Genomic DNA, 16,564 nt, shown 5'->3' with positions numbered 1-16,564 from the left:
CTGGAATAGCTGTCTCTTCCACCCCAGATTTGCTCTCCTTTTTTTTTTTTTTTTAAACTAAAGATTTATTTATTCATTTTATGTATGTGAGTACACTCTAGCTGTGAGCCTTCATGTGGTTGTTATGAATTGAATTTTTAGGATCTCTGCTCGCTCCGGCCCAAAGATTTATTATTATACATAAGTACACTGTATCGGTCTTCTGACACACCACAAGAGGGCGTCAGATCTCACTACGGGTGGTTGTGAGCCACCATGTGGTTGCTGGGATTTGAACTCGAGACCTACGGAAGAACAGTCTCTTATCCCCTGAGCCATCTCACCAGCCTCCAGATTTGCCCTCCTTGAATACCGATTGCCTACTTCCTCCTATTTCCTCTGGCATCTCTGTGGAGAGCCTTTTGGGGTGCCCATGACTGACTGAGCCTGCTTGGTAACATCTCCCCAGCTTTAGAGATCTGCCCCAATTCTTATGCCTTCCCCAACCTGAAAACTTCACAAATCTGAGGACTTCACTGTTTCTTTAAGGAAGTTAAACTTGCCCCATCTCAAGCAGCCAGGCTTGGTTGAATCACCTTCTCCCCTCCACCAGCAACCCCGCCCTCCTCCCCCCACATACAAGAGACTCCAAAATATTCAGTGATTTCAACACTACGCCCCCCCAACACACACACACACCTCCAAAATAGCCAGTAACACAGCTGCAAACTTTGTATCAAAAATATTAAAAGACAAGTATTGTATAACAAAAAAAGATATTTTAATAACAAAGTTGTGGGAAGGCCAGTATTCTGAACTGAGTAGGGCTCAAAATAGAAAAGGCAGGAAGCTAGAGGGTAAAAGAGTCCTCCTGTCCTTCCGGTCTGTCCCTGGGGCTGGCTGCCTCATGACCTCCACCCAACCCTCTTAGATCCCCTGAATGCCGGCTCACAGCGCTCTTCCAACTGTCCCCACAAGGGAGCTCTGGGAATCACAATCTCCAGGATTAGCTTCTCACTATCCAGGCGTCTAAACTGTAAGGGACCTCTGGGTTGGGGGGAGGGGAGCACCTCTTTGGAGCCATCTGTCTCGACATCCCTCCAGGCTCTGCCCTTGGCATGGATGGAAAGAGATGGGCTTGAGCCTACTTTGGACAGAAGCTCCACTAACTCAGCTGATCCCATCCTGGGAGAGAGAGAGTCGGAGAGGATGGAGCTGGTAGGAAGCCCCAGGCAGTATACTCTACCAGTAACCAGGACAAGCCCCTCGAAGAAACTGGAACTTTGCTCATTCCTGTGTGTCAGCCTTGGGTTTGTGCCCTAAGCAGCACTGTTGTGTCTATAGCCTTCTACCTCCCCACCAGCCCCTCCTCTAAATCTGTCTGCTGATTCCCATGAAGAGTCCTAAGGCTGATGGTGGCTGAGGTCCTTGGGGTGGTGGTGGGGGGCACCCTGAAGCCTATTGTGTGAAAGTCAAGTGAAAAATACCACGAGAAACACACTGCAGTGATATTTGAGATGTGCATTTTACGGTGGAGCCATTAAGACCGAGGAGGCTTAGACCCGTCACTTGGATAGGAGGCTGGCACACGAAAGGCACAGTTCTGCAGACTCCAAATGGCTAGTCTCCACAGCCGGGGAGCTCCAGCTGTCACAGAGGATGGTGCCATGGTTCTGAAGATCCCTTAGAGACCAGGCTCTTGGTGGTGAGGCTGGCACCAGTGTTCCAGGAGATGCTAATGCCATTCTTCCTAAGGACAAGGTCTCCACCTCAACCTGCCTCTGCTCTATTTTCTAACAGGTCACATCCTTGGATACCGCATTAGACTGACCTAGATCACTATGTAAATTCACCCATCTATCTTGTCTGTCTGCGCACCTGTAGAGTGGACAGTGTGACAAGCTGTCATGGGCTAAGGTCAGGGGTAAACAACTGAGCACATGCAAAGATCTAGGCACAGTGCTGACACCTGTTACCACTGGGATACCTTTGCTGTGTCTGGCTTAGCCAGGATCAGTGGGGAAGGGTGAGGCAGTACATACTTGAGGTTTGACTAAGGAGTACAAAGAACCCAGAACAGGTCATGGCCATGCTACTCGGCAGTTCTCTAAGAAAGCAAATGCTCACCATGCAGCTCTAAACCAACTTACTTTGCTAGTGGCCCTTTAAAGCATCACAGGATGTAGGGCCCATCCTCTCGGAATGCCCCTTTTCCCTGATACTGCCTGACACTGACACTGCCCAGTGAACCCACATGGCCCAGTCCCTCAGAGGAGCAGTCTTAAGTGGTCATGAGACCCACCTACAGGTTTCTGATACTCAGCTGAGGGTTGGCTGCTGCTCCGGGTCCTCACGTCAGTCTGGACCACCCCAAGGGCCAGGTTGCAGTACTAGGTTGTAACACTGTAACACACTGTACCCAGGATTAATAGTACTGCACAATAGCATCAATCCAGGAACAGGTGAGACAGGGCTAACACAGAATCCTCCAACGGTCAGGGACCAGGCTGTGTTCTCCGTGTCATTCTTACTGCTAGGACAAAAGTGGTTCTTGGGGGGGAGGGGAGGTCTGAAGACAAGCTAGAGCCTTGAAGGGAAAGGGAAGCTTGGCAGACTTAGGTCCCTGGGGCCATTTTAGCCCTTTAGGAAGAACAGAACAGCCCCTCCAAGAGATACCTCTGCCTATGGGTTCAATTGTACCCTAAGGCCAAGACAGCAGAGAATATAGCATCAGGCTACAGCCCAACGCCTCTCAAGTAAGTTGCAGGAGGAGGGGCAGACACGGGGAAAAGCTGGAGTAGCCCTTGGCAGCCTGGGTGAAATGCATGGAGCAGGTGTTCAGGGGGTGTTCCAAGAAAGAGAACAAGGACCGAGGACCTCCAAGAACAGCCTGAGCTTGCTTTTGAAAGTGGGGTGCCAGGCCCCCACACCATCCCTCATTCTCTCATGCTGGCCAATCACAGCAGGAAGGAGATTTAAATCCTCTCAGGACAAAGAGCTTCTGCCCTCTCAAGTAGCTGCCTAGGCAAAGTACCCCTTCCCACCCTCTGTCCATCCCTTCATCCCTCTGCAGAATGAGTGGGGTGTAAAGGAAAGGAGCTGGCCCTGGCAGCTGCCTCCCTCTTCTCTGAGCGGGGAAGCCTGCTGGGCTAAAGGACCCCCAACACAAGGCATCCTGGAGTGTGGGCAGATGGAGCCAGGAGGCAGCAGGTGGTGAAGGCACCTACATCAGTAAGGGCTACTAGGCCACTCCCACCTCCAGCTGTGGAGGACAGGTGGGGCCCAGGAAGAAGCGAGGCAGTGCCAGCACAGAATCCCCCAATAGTCAGGGACCAGACTGTCATTCCAAATGTCATTTTACTGCTGGGACAAGGGTGGTTCTGGGAGGGGGCTGAAGCTGAGGTAGGAGCCTAAGGCTGAGAGTCCCAGCTTGGAGGCCTGCCTTTCAAGGGAGAGGGAACTTGGCAGACTTAGCCCCCCCACTCCCCCAGGACCACACAGGTTGGCCTTGTCCTAGGGAGGGCACAGGACTGCTTGCAGGTCCTTGGGAAGGGAGCCAATAACTGTATCAATGTACAGCTGAGCCCGCTGCAGTGTCACCTCCTTCACGGGGAGCTGGTGGCCCTGTGCCCGTACCTGGAGAGACAATGGTGGTGAGTGGTGGACAAACTTCTGGCCTGGCAAGTGGGGGGCAGGACAATACAAGGAGGCTTCTCACCAGCTTTTCCCGAAGTTTCAGGACCAGGTCGACCACTTCCACCTCGGACTTGTCCTTCATCCAAGCCTCGATGTTCTGTTAGGAACATTTCCATCTGGTTCTTCTTACCAAGCCTCCCACCTACCCTGGGCCTGTACCTGTCCCCCACCCCCCCTCTGCCTTCCCTCACCGCCTCACAAATAGCTTCCAGGTGCAGAGCCTCCAGCTTCTGGGCCATCTCTTTGTGTCGTTGCCGATACCAGCCATCAAAATGAGGGGACTTGAAAAACCGCCTGTGATGGCAAGAGGCAGCTGAGGAGCTGAGCTAGTGGACTTGGGGGCACCCACAGCAGCCTCTTCTCCCACCTGTAGAGGCCCAGCCAGTCACCCTTGAGGATGCAGGTGAGCTGGGGTCCCGCATGCTCCAGGCTTCGCAGGAAATCGTCCTGGCGGAAGGGGCAGATCTGCGGGGGGCTCTGAGACAAAGATCACATGAGCTGGGTGCTACTGAGCCATGAGCACAGGTCCTCCTTTTCAGCGGGATGGGACCCTCCCTCGAGAACATAGCTAAAGATCTTCACCCCACCCTGCTTCGGACAGATCCCTGGACAACCCTTCAGGGGTTCTGTCGGTGCCCTTCCTTGCAATCCTAATTTCGCTGCCTGGTGGGGGACGCCTGACAGGCACAGAGTCAACTTTGTGCCCTCATGGCTCTGTATCTCAGCCACCCTCTCTGTTACACGTGGACACCTGCCTCAGGCCTTCCCTTCTTGGTATGGGGACTAAATTGACCCTCCCCCCCCCCAAGTCCCAGGACTCCACCTTCCAGGGTGTGATGTTCTTCTGTAGTGGCATGAGGCTGGCCATGTAGTGCTCCTGGAGGGTTAAGAGACAGGCAATGAATGGGAGCCACAAGCCCTGTCACAGGCTCTACCGTCACTACTGTGACTCCCTCATGCCCACTCCTGGCCCACTCCTGCCCGTCTCACCAGAGGAATGATGAAACTCTGTGTGAGCTCCAGAAGGTGCCGCCTCAGCAGGGCACTCTGCACATCCCATGGCCGCTTCTTCTGCACACCCTGCAAGAGGAAGCAGGGGACTGACTCTCAGCATCGACTGGTACCCTGCATCCTTCACTCCACACCAAGTCCCCGAGTCCAGGCCCTACCCAGTAGGCTGTACCTTGAGCAGTCGTTTAAGCAGCGCTTTGTCCCGGTGGAGGTGGGCAGTATAGGAGGTGTAGAGGCCTGACAGGAGGTCAGAGCTGTGGCTGTCCATTCTGCCTCCCTTCCACAACCCCAAAGCTCTACCGATGATGAAGATGGTGGTCTGATCTGCCTACAGCCCCATTCCTTGCAGAACCTGCACATCTCTTACCCAATCCATCCTGAGACTCAAGGGACCTGCTAAAGAGGGCAATGCCCCCCCTCCCCCGCCATCATGGGGCCTCAATAGAAAGAAAAAGAGTCAGAAAGCCTGGCCACCTCTCCCACTGGAGGAATCTACCAAGTGCAGGACAGGCCTTACTGCAGTAGATGGGGCTGCAGCCCAAGGGGGAGGCACAGACCTGGCTTGGTGTCGAGGGTCTTCAGCCGTGAGGGTTTTTTAAGCTTGACCTGCTTTGGAAGATCCCCTGTGAAACACACCCAGCAGCCAAGGCTCAGTACCCACAGCTCTGCCTAAGGTGGGCTCGGAGGTGTTGGGAACCGAACTCCACCTTGAGTCCCAAGCTGGTGAGGTTCATAGCCCTGGGGCCTCTCACCTGACATCTTGGGCTCCCCAATTCGGAGGACATGAGGCCAGTGCTGGAGTGTTTTGATAAAGAAAGGGTTTGTGACTCCCAGGACCACGTTTGGTCTAGAGAGAGAGAGAAAGAGAGAGAGAGAGAGAGAGAAGAGGCAGAGACAGGCCTAGAGGCAGGCCGTGTGTGAGCAGGGTGCGAGGACGCGTACTTACGGAGCCTGGGTTCGAGTTGTAAGCTCCTTGAACTCACTGTCATGAATGGTGAAGTAGGGGCGGAAGTCACAGCAGAACTTCAGGGGCTGGAGGCAGCTGTCAGGGGTTGGGGGTGGGGGGTGGGGAGCAGCAAGGGCTGTGTAAGGCTAGGGTAACCAGGCACAGCCATGACAGTCTACTGAGTAAAGTTTATACCTGGTTAGGGCTAGCACCAGCTCTGAAGACACGTCGGGTGAGGGTGCCAGCACCACGAGGGGCTCCCCAAGAAGTACGAGCTCCCACAGGGTCTGCACGTGGGCGAGCACTGGCCGGAAGCACCTGGTGCGGTCAGGCGGCCGTGTTACAAAGGTGCTGTTGTGAGCATAGTACCAACTCCCCCTCCCAAAGACAGTAGGAAGGATGGTCACCAGAGTCACCACCTATGTTCTGACAGACCTAGGGGATGCGACCTGGACCCTGCTTGGGAGGGCCTGGAAACCCTGTTACAGATCCAAAGCCCCAGGAGGGCTTGCCAATCTAGGGCCCTGCTACTACTATTGCCTCTTTAAGAATTATTTATTGGGGACTGGAGAGATGGCTCAGTGGTTAAGAGCACTGGCTGTTCTTCTGAAGGTCCTGAGTTCAAATCCCAGCAACCACATGGTGGCTCACAGCCATCCTTAACAAGATCTGACGCCCTTTTCTAGAGTGTCTGAAGACAGCTACAGTGTACTTACATATAATAAATAAAACTTAAAAAAAATTATTTACACCCAGGGAAGGAGTTACAGAGACAAAGTTCGTAGCTGTGATGAAAGGATGGACCATTTAGAGACTGCTGTATCCAGGGATCCGTCCCATAATCAGCTTCTAAACGCTGACACCATTGCATACACTAGCAAGATTTTGCTGAAAGGACCCAAATATAGCTGTCTCTTGTGAGATGATGCCGGGGCCTAGCAAACACAGGAGTGGATGTTCACAGTCAGCTATTGGATGTATCACAGGGCTCCCAATGGAGAAGCTAGAGAAAGTACCCAAGGAGCTAAAGGGATCTGCAACCCTATTGTTGGAACAACATGATGTACTAACCAGAACCCTGGAGCTCTTGTCTCTAGCTGCATATGTATCGAAAGATGGCCTAGTCGGCCATCAATGGAAAGAGAGGCCCATTGGACTTGCAAACTTTATATGCCCCAATATAGGGGAATGCCAGGGCCAAAAGAATGGGAATGGGTGGGTAGGGAAGTGGGGGGCGCTATGGGGGACTTTTGGGATAGTATTGGAAATGTAATTGAGGAAAATATGTAAAAAAAAAAAATAAATAAATAAATAAATAAAATTATTTATTTTTATGTATATGAATATACTGCGGCTGTCTTCAGGCACACCAGGAGAGGGCATCAGATCCCATTACAGATGGTTGTGAGCCATCATATGGTTGCTGGGAATTGAACTCAGGACCTCTGGAAGAGCAGCCAGTGCTCTTAACCACTGAGCCATCTCTCCAGCCCCTACTATTGCCTCTTATGTCTCCAGACTAAAGCCCAGGCTCCTTTGAGGACACTTAGAAAAGCACAAAGGGGCAGCCTCAGAGAGAGCAATGTCTCCCTGGCAACCTCTCCAGACACAGAACCTTCCTTCCTTGATTTCCCCTAAGTCAGACACTTGGGTGCAGGTTTCTTCTTGTGTGCAAGCGTCTCAAGGGTCACTCAGATAGGCAGCCTCTCTTGGCAAGTTGTGCCCTGCATGACAATAGTGTATGGCTGTGGTACCCTCCGGGGCTCACCTAAACAGATCCAGCTCATGGACACTAGTGAGGACAACTGGAGCTGGCAGCAGGTTCTGAGAAGGGAACGGAAGGTAGGTCAGGCCTGGAGGAAGGCTCTATCTGACAGTAACTCCTTCCCCCTGCCATTCCCCTCCCCACAGCACAGGCTCCACATTGCAACATGCTGGCCACCACCATGGCTTTGCCTGGGTTTGAGCACCCACAAAGTAAGCTGGTGAGGTAGAGGAGACAACCACCCAGCCCAGGACAAGCACTCAGGTAATGCCCGCCCCCCACAACCCCTTCTACCTCATTTCCCACCTCTTGATCACACTGCTTTGGAGGACTGGATTCCAGCTTGTCCACCCTGGATGGGATGCGTACCTGGGGAGGAAGGAAGCAGCTGCCAGGAAGGCAGTAGAGCCTCTCCACCCATCAACACCAGCATTGCTCACTCTTCACTGGGCCCTCACCTGAATGACGACTCCCATGATAGGCAGGTTCAGGGTCTGCCCAGGCACCGGCGCTGGCCATTGGTCAATCTCATTACAAACTGTGGACACAGGTGGCCAATGTCAGGAGCCCCTCCCAAAAGGCTGAGATGATGAGACCATGTTGGCCACATCTGATGACCACTCACCTGCTTCCAGGCAGGGTGCCAGCTTCTCAAAGTATTCAGGGGCAATCAGGCTTAGGAGTGACTGAAACAGCCGGACGAACGGCAGGCGGGACACCAGCACTAAAGACTGTGATGAGGCAGGGCCAGTCAGAGGGTGTTCAGCTACTGACATCGCTCTTATAATTCAGGAGCCCATGGCAACCCTGAAGCCATGCTTACCCACAGCTGGCCGGGGTAGCACATCCCTGCCACCCCATTGAACAGCTGCCTGCCGCAGAATAGCCCTAACTCATGTGTCAGGCCCGGACAAGAAAAAGCCCGATGTCTTTGCCATAGAGTAGATAGCCCCAGACAACAACAGGATTAGAACTGGACCCGGGGCCTTCAGAGGAAAATGTAGGCTGGCTAAGTTCCTTACCCTGGCAGTGTGATGACACCAGCAAGACTTGAGGAGCTGAGATATTCTGGACCCAAGGACAGAAAGGTCTCAAGTGCCATACTAGGCAAAGAAGGGCTTCAGGAAGTCCTGGGCCCCGTGGTGGCTCCTCCTTGGTCCTGCTACCCAGGTGGGCTGCAGATGGACAGGAACCCAGGGAGGCTCAGGACTCCTCACTTGCTGTTCTCAGGCTGTCTACCATTTGCTACCTATCCACAATACTACTCCACAGTGGCAGGCAGCTCACCTTCTGGAAGTAGCCCCTCTTCACAGAGCTGTCCTTCACCTGTCTGAAGTACACATAGCCCAGATAGTGTGCTGGCTCCCTCTGTAAGGAGTGCAGTGTTAGTCACGCATACCTAGGGCATTAGCTAGATCCAGGGTGACATAAGCAAAGGTCATTAAGGAAGAAACCTAAGGCTGGGCATGGTGGCACACGCCCTTAATCCCAGGACTCAGAGTTCGGGTTAGAAGGCAAAGGCAGATGGATCTCTGTGAATTCAAGACCAGCCTGGTCTATGTAGTAAGTTCCAGAACAGCCAAGGCTATGTGGGAGACCCTGTCTTTAAAGAAAAGGGTATATGTGTGGGGTCTAAGAATCTAGGAGACCCTAGGAGGCACTTGCCCCTAAGACTAGGGCCTGGCCTCTGCCTAGCACAGTGAGACTTAGGATTCCCTAGTTCTGAAAGTGGGCTGATCTGGTCTAGAGGACATCTGCTGATTCAGAAAGAATTTAGCCAATCTGAGAGTGCTCCAAGACCCCTGGAAGGTCCCTCCGAGTTTTGCTCATTGAACCACATCTTATTAGCCACACAGATGCCCAGCAAGGGAAACAGGATGCACAGAATCAACTTCAGCGATCCTGGTGAACCCCATAAGAGCTGGCCTAGGTGGAGAACCCCAAGACAGAATCAGCAGGACCTGCAACGTCATTGACCTCACAGGATGAGCCTGGCCAGCACTTCCACCACACAAAGCCCAGGGGCCTTAAGAGGAAGTTCACAGCCAGGATCCCCCCACAAAGGGAGAGAAGACACAGACCAAAGAGACACTCCACTACTTACCTGCAATGCCAAGGGGGCCTTGTTGTTATACGACCGATCATCCACCTGCCAGAGGCTCCTTTGTCCCCCACACTGACGCATACGGAAACTGAACTGAGTGTCTCCTAGGCACCCTGGAAAGAGGCAGTCCCGCCATAGAAGTGACAGTGGGAGAATCTCCTCCCATTGTCAGGGGTGAGGGCTGTGGTACAAGGGTGCACCGGGCTGGCCTTTGTTGGCACAAATGTCTGATCAGGGGCAAACAGACTTGAGGATCTGTTTCCCAGCAGACTCCTAGCCTGATCCTGCACACAACACATGGGCCTTGGATGAATCAACACAGAGAATCACTTTGTTTCCCTGAAGGAGCCTGACTCAGTCTGCCTGGGACAGGAGAATATACTACGCAGTGCTCATGGGTCAGCTGCTGTCATGGAGCCAAGGAGACCAGATTGAGCAGATATATGGCTATCCATGGGCTTTAGAGAACCTGGCTACCTTACTGCAGCTTGGGCTCTGGTGAGGGTCCATCCTGATAGAACCGTGTACACTGCTGGTAGCCTAGATACCACGCGCCTAGGCCCTGTCGTCCACCTTTCCCCATTACCTTCCAGTCTCAGAGTGAGTGTCTAAGGGGTATGGGATCACCTACCTGAGTGTGAGTCTGGGAAGGCCAGGTAGCAGATGCTGCTTTTCTGAAACAAACAAAACCCAGTGAGGGCTGACTCACTCCCGGGGCCATCCATTCCCAAGAAATCCAGAACCTACCTCCTTGTCTGTGAGCCGGAAGTCACTTGGGTAGACTAGCTGCAGGGGAAGACAGAGAGCACTTGGTGATCCTGTGTCTGTCTTAGCGGTACAGTCCACTAAGACAGCTCAGCAGTGCCACAGGCATGTTTTTGCTAGGGCGGGTGATCCTTCTGGCCTCCCGGTGACATCTTCCTCCTCTAGAGGCTGTCTTACATCAGACCCTCTTCTCCATGGCCTTCACCCCTAGTGTATATCCAGTGTGCTTGCTAGCTTTCCATCAGCTTGACACTAGCTGGCTAGAGTCGTCAGGAAGAGTGACCCTCAAATGAGAAGTCTGGCCAGTGGGCAAGTCTGTAGGGCATTCTCTGAATTAGTGAATGATGTGGGAAAGCCCAACTGTAGTGGGTGCCGATCCCTTGACTGGTGGTTCTGGGTGATACAAGAAACCAAGCTGAGAACCGGAAGGGTGGCTTAAGCCTTCAATACTAGTACTAAGAGGCAGAGACCATGAGACTGAAGAAGGTTCTGTGTCAGGTGACCCCCTCCCTCAAAAAGTCTCACTGAAAATAATGAAAGCAAAGGCCACCTGGTCTACACAGTGAGTCTTAGCACAGCTGGGGCTACAAAGTAAAACACTGTCTCAAAACAAAAAACAAAAACAAACAAACAAACAAAAATGTGCACATATGGGAGCCTTCGAGAGTTTGTGTGTGTGCAAGGGTCCTGTGGTTGCTGGGAAAGGACTTTAGAGCCCCTGGAAATGGAGATCCTGGGTCTCCTTGCCTCTTCCTCTTCCTCCTCTCATCCTCCCACCACGGTCTCTGCCTCCTGAGCGCTGGGATTGAAGGTATGGGCCGCTATGCCTGGCCTTATCCACACATATAAAAATAAGTGGTGGGGGCTGGAGAGATGGCTTGGTGTTTAAGAGCACATACTGCTCTTCTAGAGGTCCTGAGTTCAAGTACCAGCAACCACATGGTGGCTCACAACCATCCATAACGAGATCTGACGCCCTCTTCTGGAGTGTCTGAAGACAGCTATAGTGTCTACATAAAATAAATAAATACAATCTTTTAAAAAACAAAAAACAAAAAAATGGGCAGTGGTGGCACACACCTTTCATCCCAGCACTTGGGAGGCAGAGGCAGGCGGATTTCTGAGTTCAAGGCCAGCCTGGTCTACAGAGCAAATTCCAAGACAGCCAAAGCTACATAGAGAAAGTTTCAAACAAACAAAAACAAAATAGACAAACAAACAAAAAGAAAACACAACAAACTGACTGATGGCACATGCCTTTAATCCCAGAATTCTAGAGGCAGAGGCAGAAGCAGGTGGCTCTCTGTGTGTTCAAGGGCAGCCCGATCTATATAGCGAGTACCAGGACAGGAAGGGCTTCAAAGTGTGACCATCCTTCTCCATTCCCCCACCGCCCCCTCCCCCCTAAACAAAATAAAAGAAAGAAATTATTGAGCAATGATGGCTCACACCTTTTAATTCCAGCACTGGAGAAGCAGGCTGATCTCTGAGTTCAAGGCCAGCCTGGTCTACACAGCAAGTTACGGGACAATCAGGGCCACACAGAGAAACCCTGTCTAGGGGTGGGGGGAACCATTGTCACTACCAAAAACTGTAAAGGAGGTTCTGAGATTGTGAGAGCTACCTCCTGGGAGGCTGTAGACACCACAGGAAAGGATTTCTTTGGACATACTGGCCAGAGGACACCCCAGATAGACTGAGATGGCAGAGTCCAGCCCTTTCTTCAGCCGGCCTATAGGTACCCCAATACATGGCTCCTCTCTTTTTTTTTTTTTTTTGGTTTTTCGAGACAGGGTTTCTCTATGTAGCCCTGGCTGTCCTGGCGCTCACTCTGTAGACCAGGCTGGCCTCGAACTCAGAAATCCACCTGCCTCTGCCTCCCGAGTGCTGGGATTAAAGGCGTGCGCCACCAACGCCCGGCTGGCTCCTCTCATCCTCTCCATTATCCTGTAAAGCTAGATACCCTGTCTTGCACGTAGGTTTTGGGACACCCATCTGCTGAGGGTTGCCCTGTGTTGCGGGAGTTCTGTGAGTACTACAGGCCCCAAGCTATTTTTTTTTTTTTTTAAGATTTATTTATTTATTACATGTAAGTACACTGTAGCTGTCTTCAGACACTCCAGAAGAGGGCGCCAGATCTCGTTACGGATGGTTGTGAGCCATCATGTGGTTGCTGGGATTAGAACTCTGGACCTTCGGAAGAGCAGTCGGGTGCTCTTACCCACTGAGCCATCTCACCAGCCCGCCCCAAGCTATTTACCCTTTGTTTCTAGCAAAGGTTTAACTCCTGCAGGGCAAGAGGCTACATTTGCTTTTATGAACCATGAGCTGAGCATAGACACAGCAGGACCTGTCTGGTGGTGGCTGCTCAGAACTTGATTGGTTGATGAATGAATGCATCAATGGGCCACTTTTTGGGTGGCCCAATAGGGAGGGGTCACCTGAAACAGAAATGTCTTCAGTCTCACTGCCTGCTTCCCATCCTTACGTAGCTGAGCCTGGGTGAATCTCCTGGAGGTGGACTGTCTTTCTCCCATATGCCCACACCACAGTCAATCCTGGGCTTCCTACAACTCAGTCAGGCTGAGCTGAGAATGAGTGCAGGGCCAACAGCTCTTCGTTAGGCTGTAGGACCCTGAGATGTCTAGGGTGAGGAGGAAAGTCAGGAGGCAAACATGATGAGGGTGACATGCGTGACCCACCCCACAGACTTACTGCTGGGCTTCTCCATACAGTCAGAGATTGGGAAAGACTCATGTCACTACCGTGGGACATTTCAGGCGTGCCTGTGGGTCTCTAACACTCAACAAGCTGCAGCCAACACCCACTGTCCAGCAAAGGCTCAGAAGTCCAAGTCCATAGCCTTTAAGATTACCTTCAGGCCAGGCATGATCATGTACGCCTGCATGCCCAGCATGTGAAAGGTAGACAGAAGAACAGTGCTACAAGTTCAAAGCCAGCCTAGCCTAAAGAGTGAATTCCAAAGGTTGGCGAGATGGCTCAGTAGGTAAGAGCATTGACTGCTCTTCTGATGGTCCTGAGTTCAAATCCCAGCAACCACATGGTGGCTCACAACCACCCGTAATGAGATCTGATGCCCTCTTCTGGTGTGTTCTTAAAACAGCTACAGTATACTTATGTATAATGATAAATAATTATCTTGAGCCAGGCGTGGTGGCGCATGCCTTTGATCCCAGCACTTGGGAGGCAGATTTCTGAGTTCGAGGCCAGCCTGGTCTACAAAGTGAGTTCCAGGACAGCCAGGGCTATATAGAGAAACCCTGTCTCGAAAAACCAAAAAACAAACAAACAAACAAACCAGCCTGGGGGCATAGCTATCAGAGTAATTAACTAGCCTGCACAAAACCCTAAGTCCCACCCCCGGCACCCCATAGGCTCAGGTGTGGTGGCACACGCCTGTCATCCCAGCATTATAAGGTAGAGACAGCAGGATCCTTGAATACAAATGAATATGATATTAGTCTGGGCTATATGATACCCTGTATAAAACAACTCTACATCCTTTCTCCAAAAAAGCCTTTGGGACTTGCTTAGAATTAAGTTCCTAAATGGCTATCTTTTAGAGAACAAGACATGAGAATGCATGGGGTGGGGGGTGAGGGGCGAGGGAAGGTTTCTTTATTGGAGACATGGTCTCTTTACATAGTCCTGACTGTCCTGGAACTTCCTATGTAGATCAGGCTGGCTTCAAACTCACAGAGATAAGCCTGCCTCTGCCTCTTGAATGTTGGGATTAAAGGTGTGCACTACCACACCAGGTTTTGGTCCCCCCCCCCTTTGGTTAAAGGAAAAGTCTCTCAGCTTCTGTTGTGACTCTACAGGAAAAAATCTACACTGCAGAAAGTGGGGCTTTTTAACCAAGGGCTTGTTTGTTTTTTTGTTTTTTTCGAGACAGGGTTTCTCTGTGTAGTCCTGGCTGTCCTTGAACTCAGAAATCTACCTGCCTCTGCCTCCCAAGTGCTGGGATTAAAGGCGTGGGTGGGCCACCACCACCGGCTCATAGTCATTATCTTGACTGTCCAAAGCTTCATTGAGCCTGTAACACTTTCTTCCTCCTCCTATCTTCCTGGTGGTTTTGTGGGTTTTTCTTTTTGTTGTTTTCGTTTCCTTTTTTTTTTTTTAATTATTTATTTTTAATATGTATGTAAGTACACTGTAGCTGTCTTCAGACACACCAGAAGAGGGAGTCAGATCTTACGGATGGTTGTGAGCCACCATGTGGTTGCTGGGACTTGAACTCAGGACCTTCAGAAGAGCAGTCTCAGGTGCTCTTACCCGATGAGCCATCTCACCAGCCCCCCCCCCTTTTTTTTTTTAAAGACAAAGTCTCACTATGTAGCCTTGGCTTGCCTGCTCCAGGCTGGCCTTGAGCATAAAGATCAGCCTGCTTTTGCCTCCAGAGTACTAGATTAAAGATAGGTGCCACAATGTGTATTCTCTCTCTTTCTCCCTCTCTCTCTCTCCCCCTCTCCCTCTCTTTCATTCTTTCCTTTCTCTCTCTTTCAACAAGGTCTGATTCTATAGCTCAGGCTCCTTTGGGACTCACTCTATCAATCCAGACTAGCTTCACCAACCTCCCATCCCCCACCCAGTCCCCGAAATGCTGGGTTTGCACGCACGACTATGCCTGGCTGATATTTTCATCTTATCTAGTACAAGAGAAGCTGCCTTTCTTTGTAGGTGGGTAAGGGGGATGGAGGCCTTCAGACCACAGAAAGACCACATCAAAAGCCTAAGGCCCTGCCCAGCTGCTCACAGCTGGTGACCAGATGCCAAAGGTTGAGAAGAGCTCAAGACACAGGAACCAAGCAGGGCCTCACAGGGTCTGGATCTGATTCTAATTGAAAGACAAGAGGAATGTCAGAAGCGAACTACCAGTGACACTGAAGACTGCAGCAGACCCAGTGTGAGACCTGGGGGCGGCGGCGGGGGGAGGGTGGGGAACCCTAGGACTCTGGCTTGAGCAACCAAGGGGCTGGAGATATGTTTGCCTCTTTGGAGAAAGTTCCATGTTAGATGCTACGTAGGATACATTGATGGACAGGCAGTCAGGCTTTAGAGATCTTTCCTTCCTTGGCCTGGGAAGGGTTCCTAGAGCTCTGAGGAAGAGGCTCCTCTTGGAGAGGTGACAGGCAATAGGAAAGAGGAGGTTTCTAAGCTAGTCACTAGCCGAAGGAAGTGGGGGAAAGGTCAGCCTGAGGGTGCAAAGTATTCCGAGAGGCTCCTAAGAAGACCCTAGACCAAGCAGGAAGGCTACAGGCGAAAAGTCCTGCTTCCTGGAGGGTGGGCGCCCCGGGTAGAGAAACCGCGCGGCGGCGTAGAGGAATGGGAGGAAAGAAGCAGGGGTGCAGGCGAGAGAAGGGAGGAGCGTGAGGGGGAGGGGCATCGGGAGAGGAGGGACGTCCGGAGAGGAGGGGCCTCTGGAGAGGTTCTGGCCGCCGAAGGAGAGGTACTGTGACAGTTCCGGAGGGTCAGCCAGCCCATCAGCTCACCTCTAGCGCCTGGCCCAGCTCCAGATCGAAGGTGACCACGCACACGCACTCCAGCCAGGCAGAGAAGCGCGCCCAGGGCATCTCTGCGGTCCGCGCCGCGCGGCCGGAGGACGTGGATCTTGTCGCGCCTAGTCCTCCGCCAGCTTGCCGGGGCCCGGGACCCACCGGCACCTCCATGGTAGCAGCTCCAGCGGTACCCGGGCACGTTGCGGAGAAACGCAGGGGTTCACCTGGGCCGCCTCGGAGCAGTCGAGCTGCCGCCGTAGGCCAGAAGGGCCCCGGAGCAGCCGCGCGCCCCCTGGCGCTAGAGGAGCGTCCGCCCTAGGGTGTCGCCTAACGTACCAGCGAGAAAGGCCCCAGCCGGTTAGAAGGGTCTAGAGATGGAGGCGCTTCCCAATAATGGAGATTGCGTGACCCCGGTCGGCCAGTAGGTGGCTAGTGCGGCCCTGCATCTGGCAGGAGAGAAAGGGCGGTTCCTGATGTCATCTCTGCCTGGCGTTTGGATTCTGAGGGACTCTGGGCGTGTAGTGGTGTCTACCAGGGGTGTCTGGGCCACATAGAATTGTGTTGGGCATCCCCACCCCCCAGGGGTATCCAACCCGGCCGAGAGTTGTGACCCTAATGTTTATTTTGTGTGTCATCGCTTGTCGCGGACAGCTTTTGTGCTGGACAATCGCCCAAGGTAGTTAAAGACAAACCTCAAAATGCTTTAAAAGTGTGAAAACCACGGGTGGTTTGTGGTGGTGCACGCCTTTAGTTCCAGCACTCTGGAGGCAAAGGCAGGC

At 52.4% G+C, this 16,564-nt stretch overlaps 1 protein-coding gene across 3 annotated transcripts; it reads right to left on the bottom strand.

The window, feature by feature from the left end:
• Positions 1 to 3,322: 3,322 nt before the first annotated feature.
• Positions 3,323 to 16,153, bottom strand: Dennd6b (DENN domain containing 6B). Of its 3 annotated transcripts, none has more exons than XM_021183125.3 (20): positions 15,780 to 16,153; positions 10,249 to 10,287; positions 10,133 to 10,175; positions 9,502 to 9,614; positions 8,685 to 8,765; positions 8,023 to 8,128; positions 7,856 to 7,935; positions 7,692 to 7,766; positions 7,401 to 7,456; positions 5,828 to 5,950; positions 5,633 to 5,728; positions 5,439 to 5,533; positions 5,244 to 5,309; positions 4,859 to 4,923; positions 4,666 to 4,755; positions 4,499 to 4,552; positions 4,043 to 4,152; positions 3,867 to 3,969; positions 3,698 to 3,772; positions 3,323 to 3,615 (listed from the first exon to the last, which is right to left on the bottom strand). In XM_021183125.3, the coding sequence occupies exons 1-20, from the start codon at positions 15,954 to 15,956 to the stop codon at positions 3,493 to 3,495; spliced, it is 1,770 nt and encodes a 589-aa protein (XP_021038784.1). In that variant the 5' UTR covers positions 15,957 to 16,153; the 3' UTR covers positions 3,323 to 3,492. The 3 variants fall into 3 exon arrangements, 2 of the variants coding, with proteins under 2 accessions (XP_021038784.1, XP_021038785.1); XM_021183126.3 differs by having other exon boundaries at positions 7,704 to 7,766; XR_015045510.1 differs by having other exon boundaries at positions 3,539 to 3,615; positions 3,875 to 3,969.
• Between the last annotated feature and the right edge of the window lie 411 nt (positions 16,154 to 16,564).

The sequence above is a fragment of the Mus caroli genome, unplaced genomic scaffold, assembly GCF_978045245.1.
Source record: "Mus caroli unplaced genomic scaffold, Mus_caroli_1 scaffold_16, whole genome shotgun sequence".
Lineage (NCBI taxonomy): Eukaryota > Metazoa > Chordata > Mammalia > Rodentia > Muridae > Mus > Mus caroli.
The sequence above is the reverse complement of the archived record's forward strand: the minus strand, read 5'-3'. Positions and strand labels throughout refer to the sequence as shown.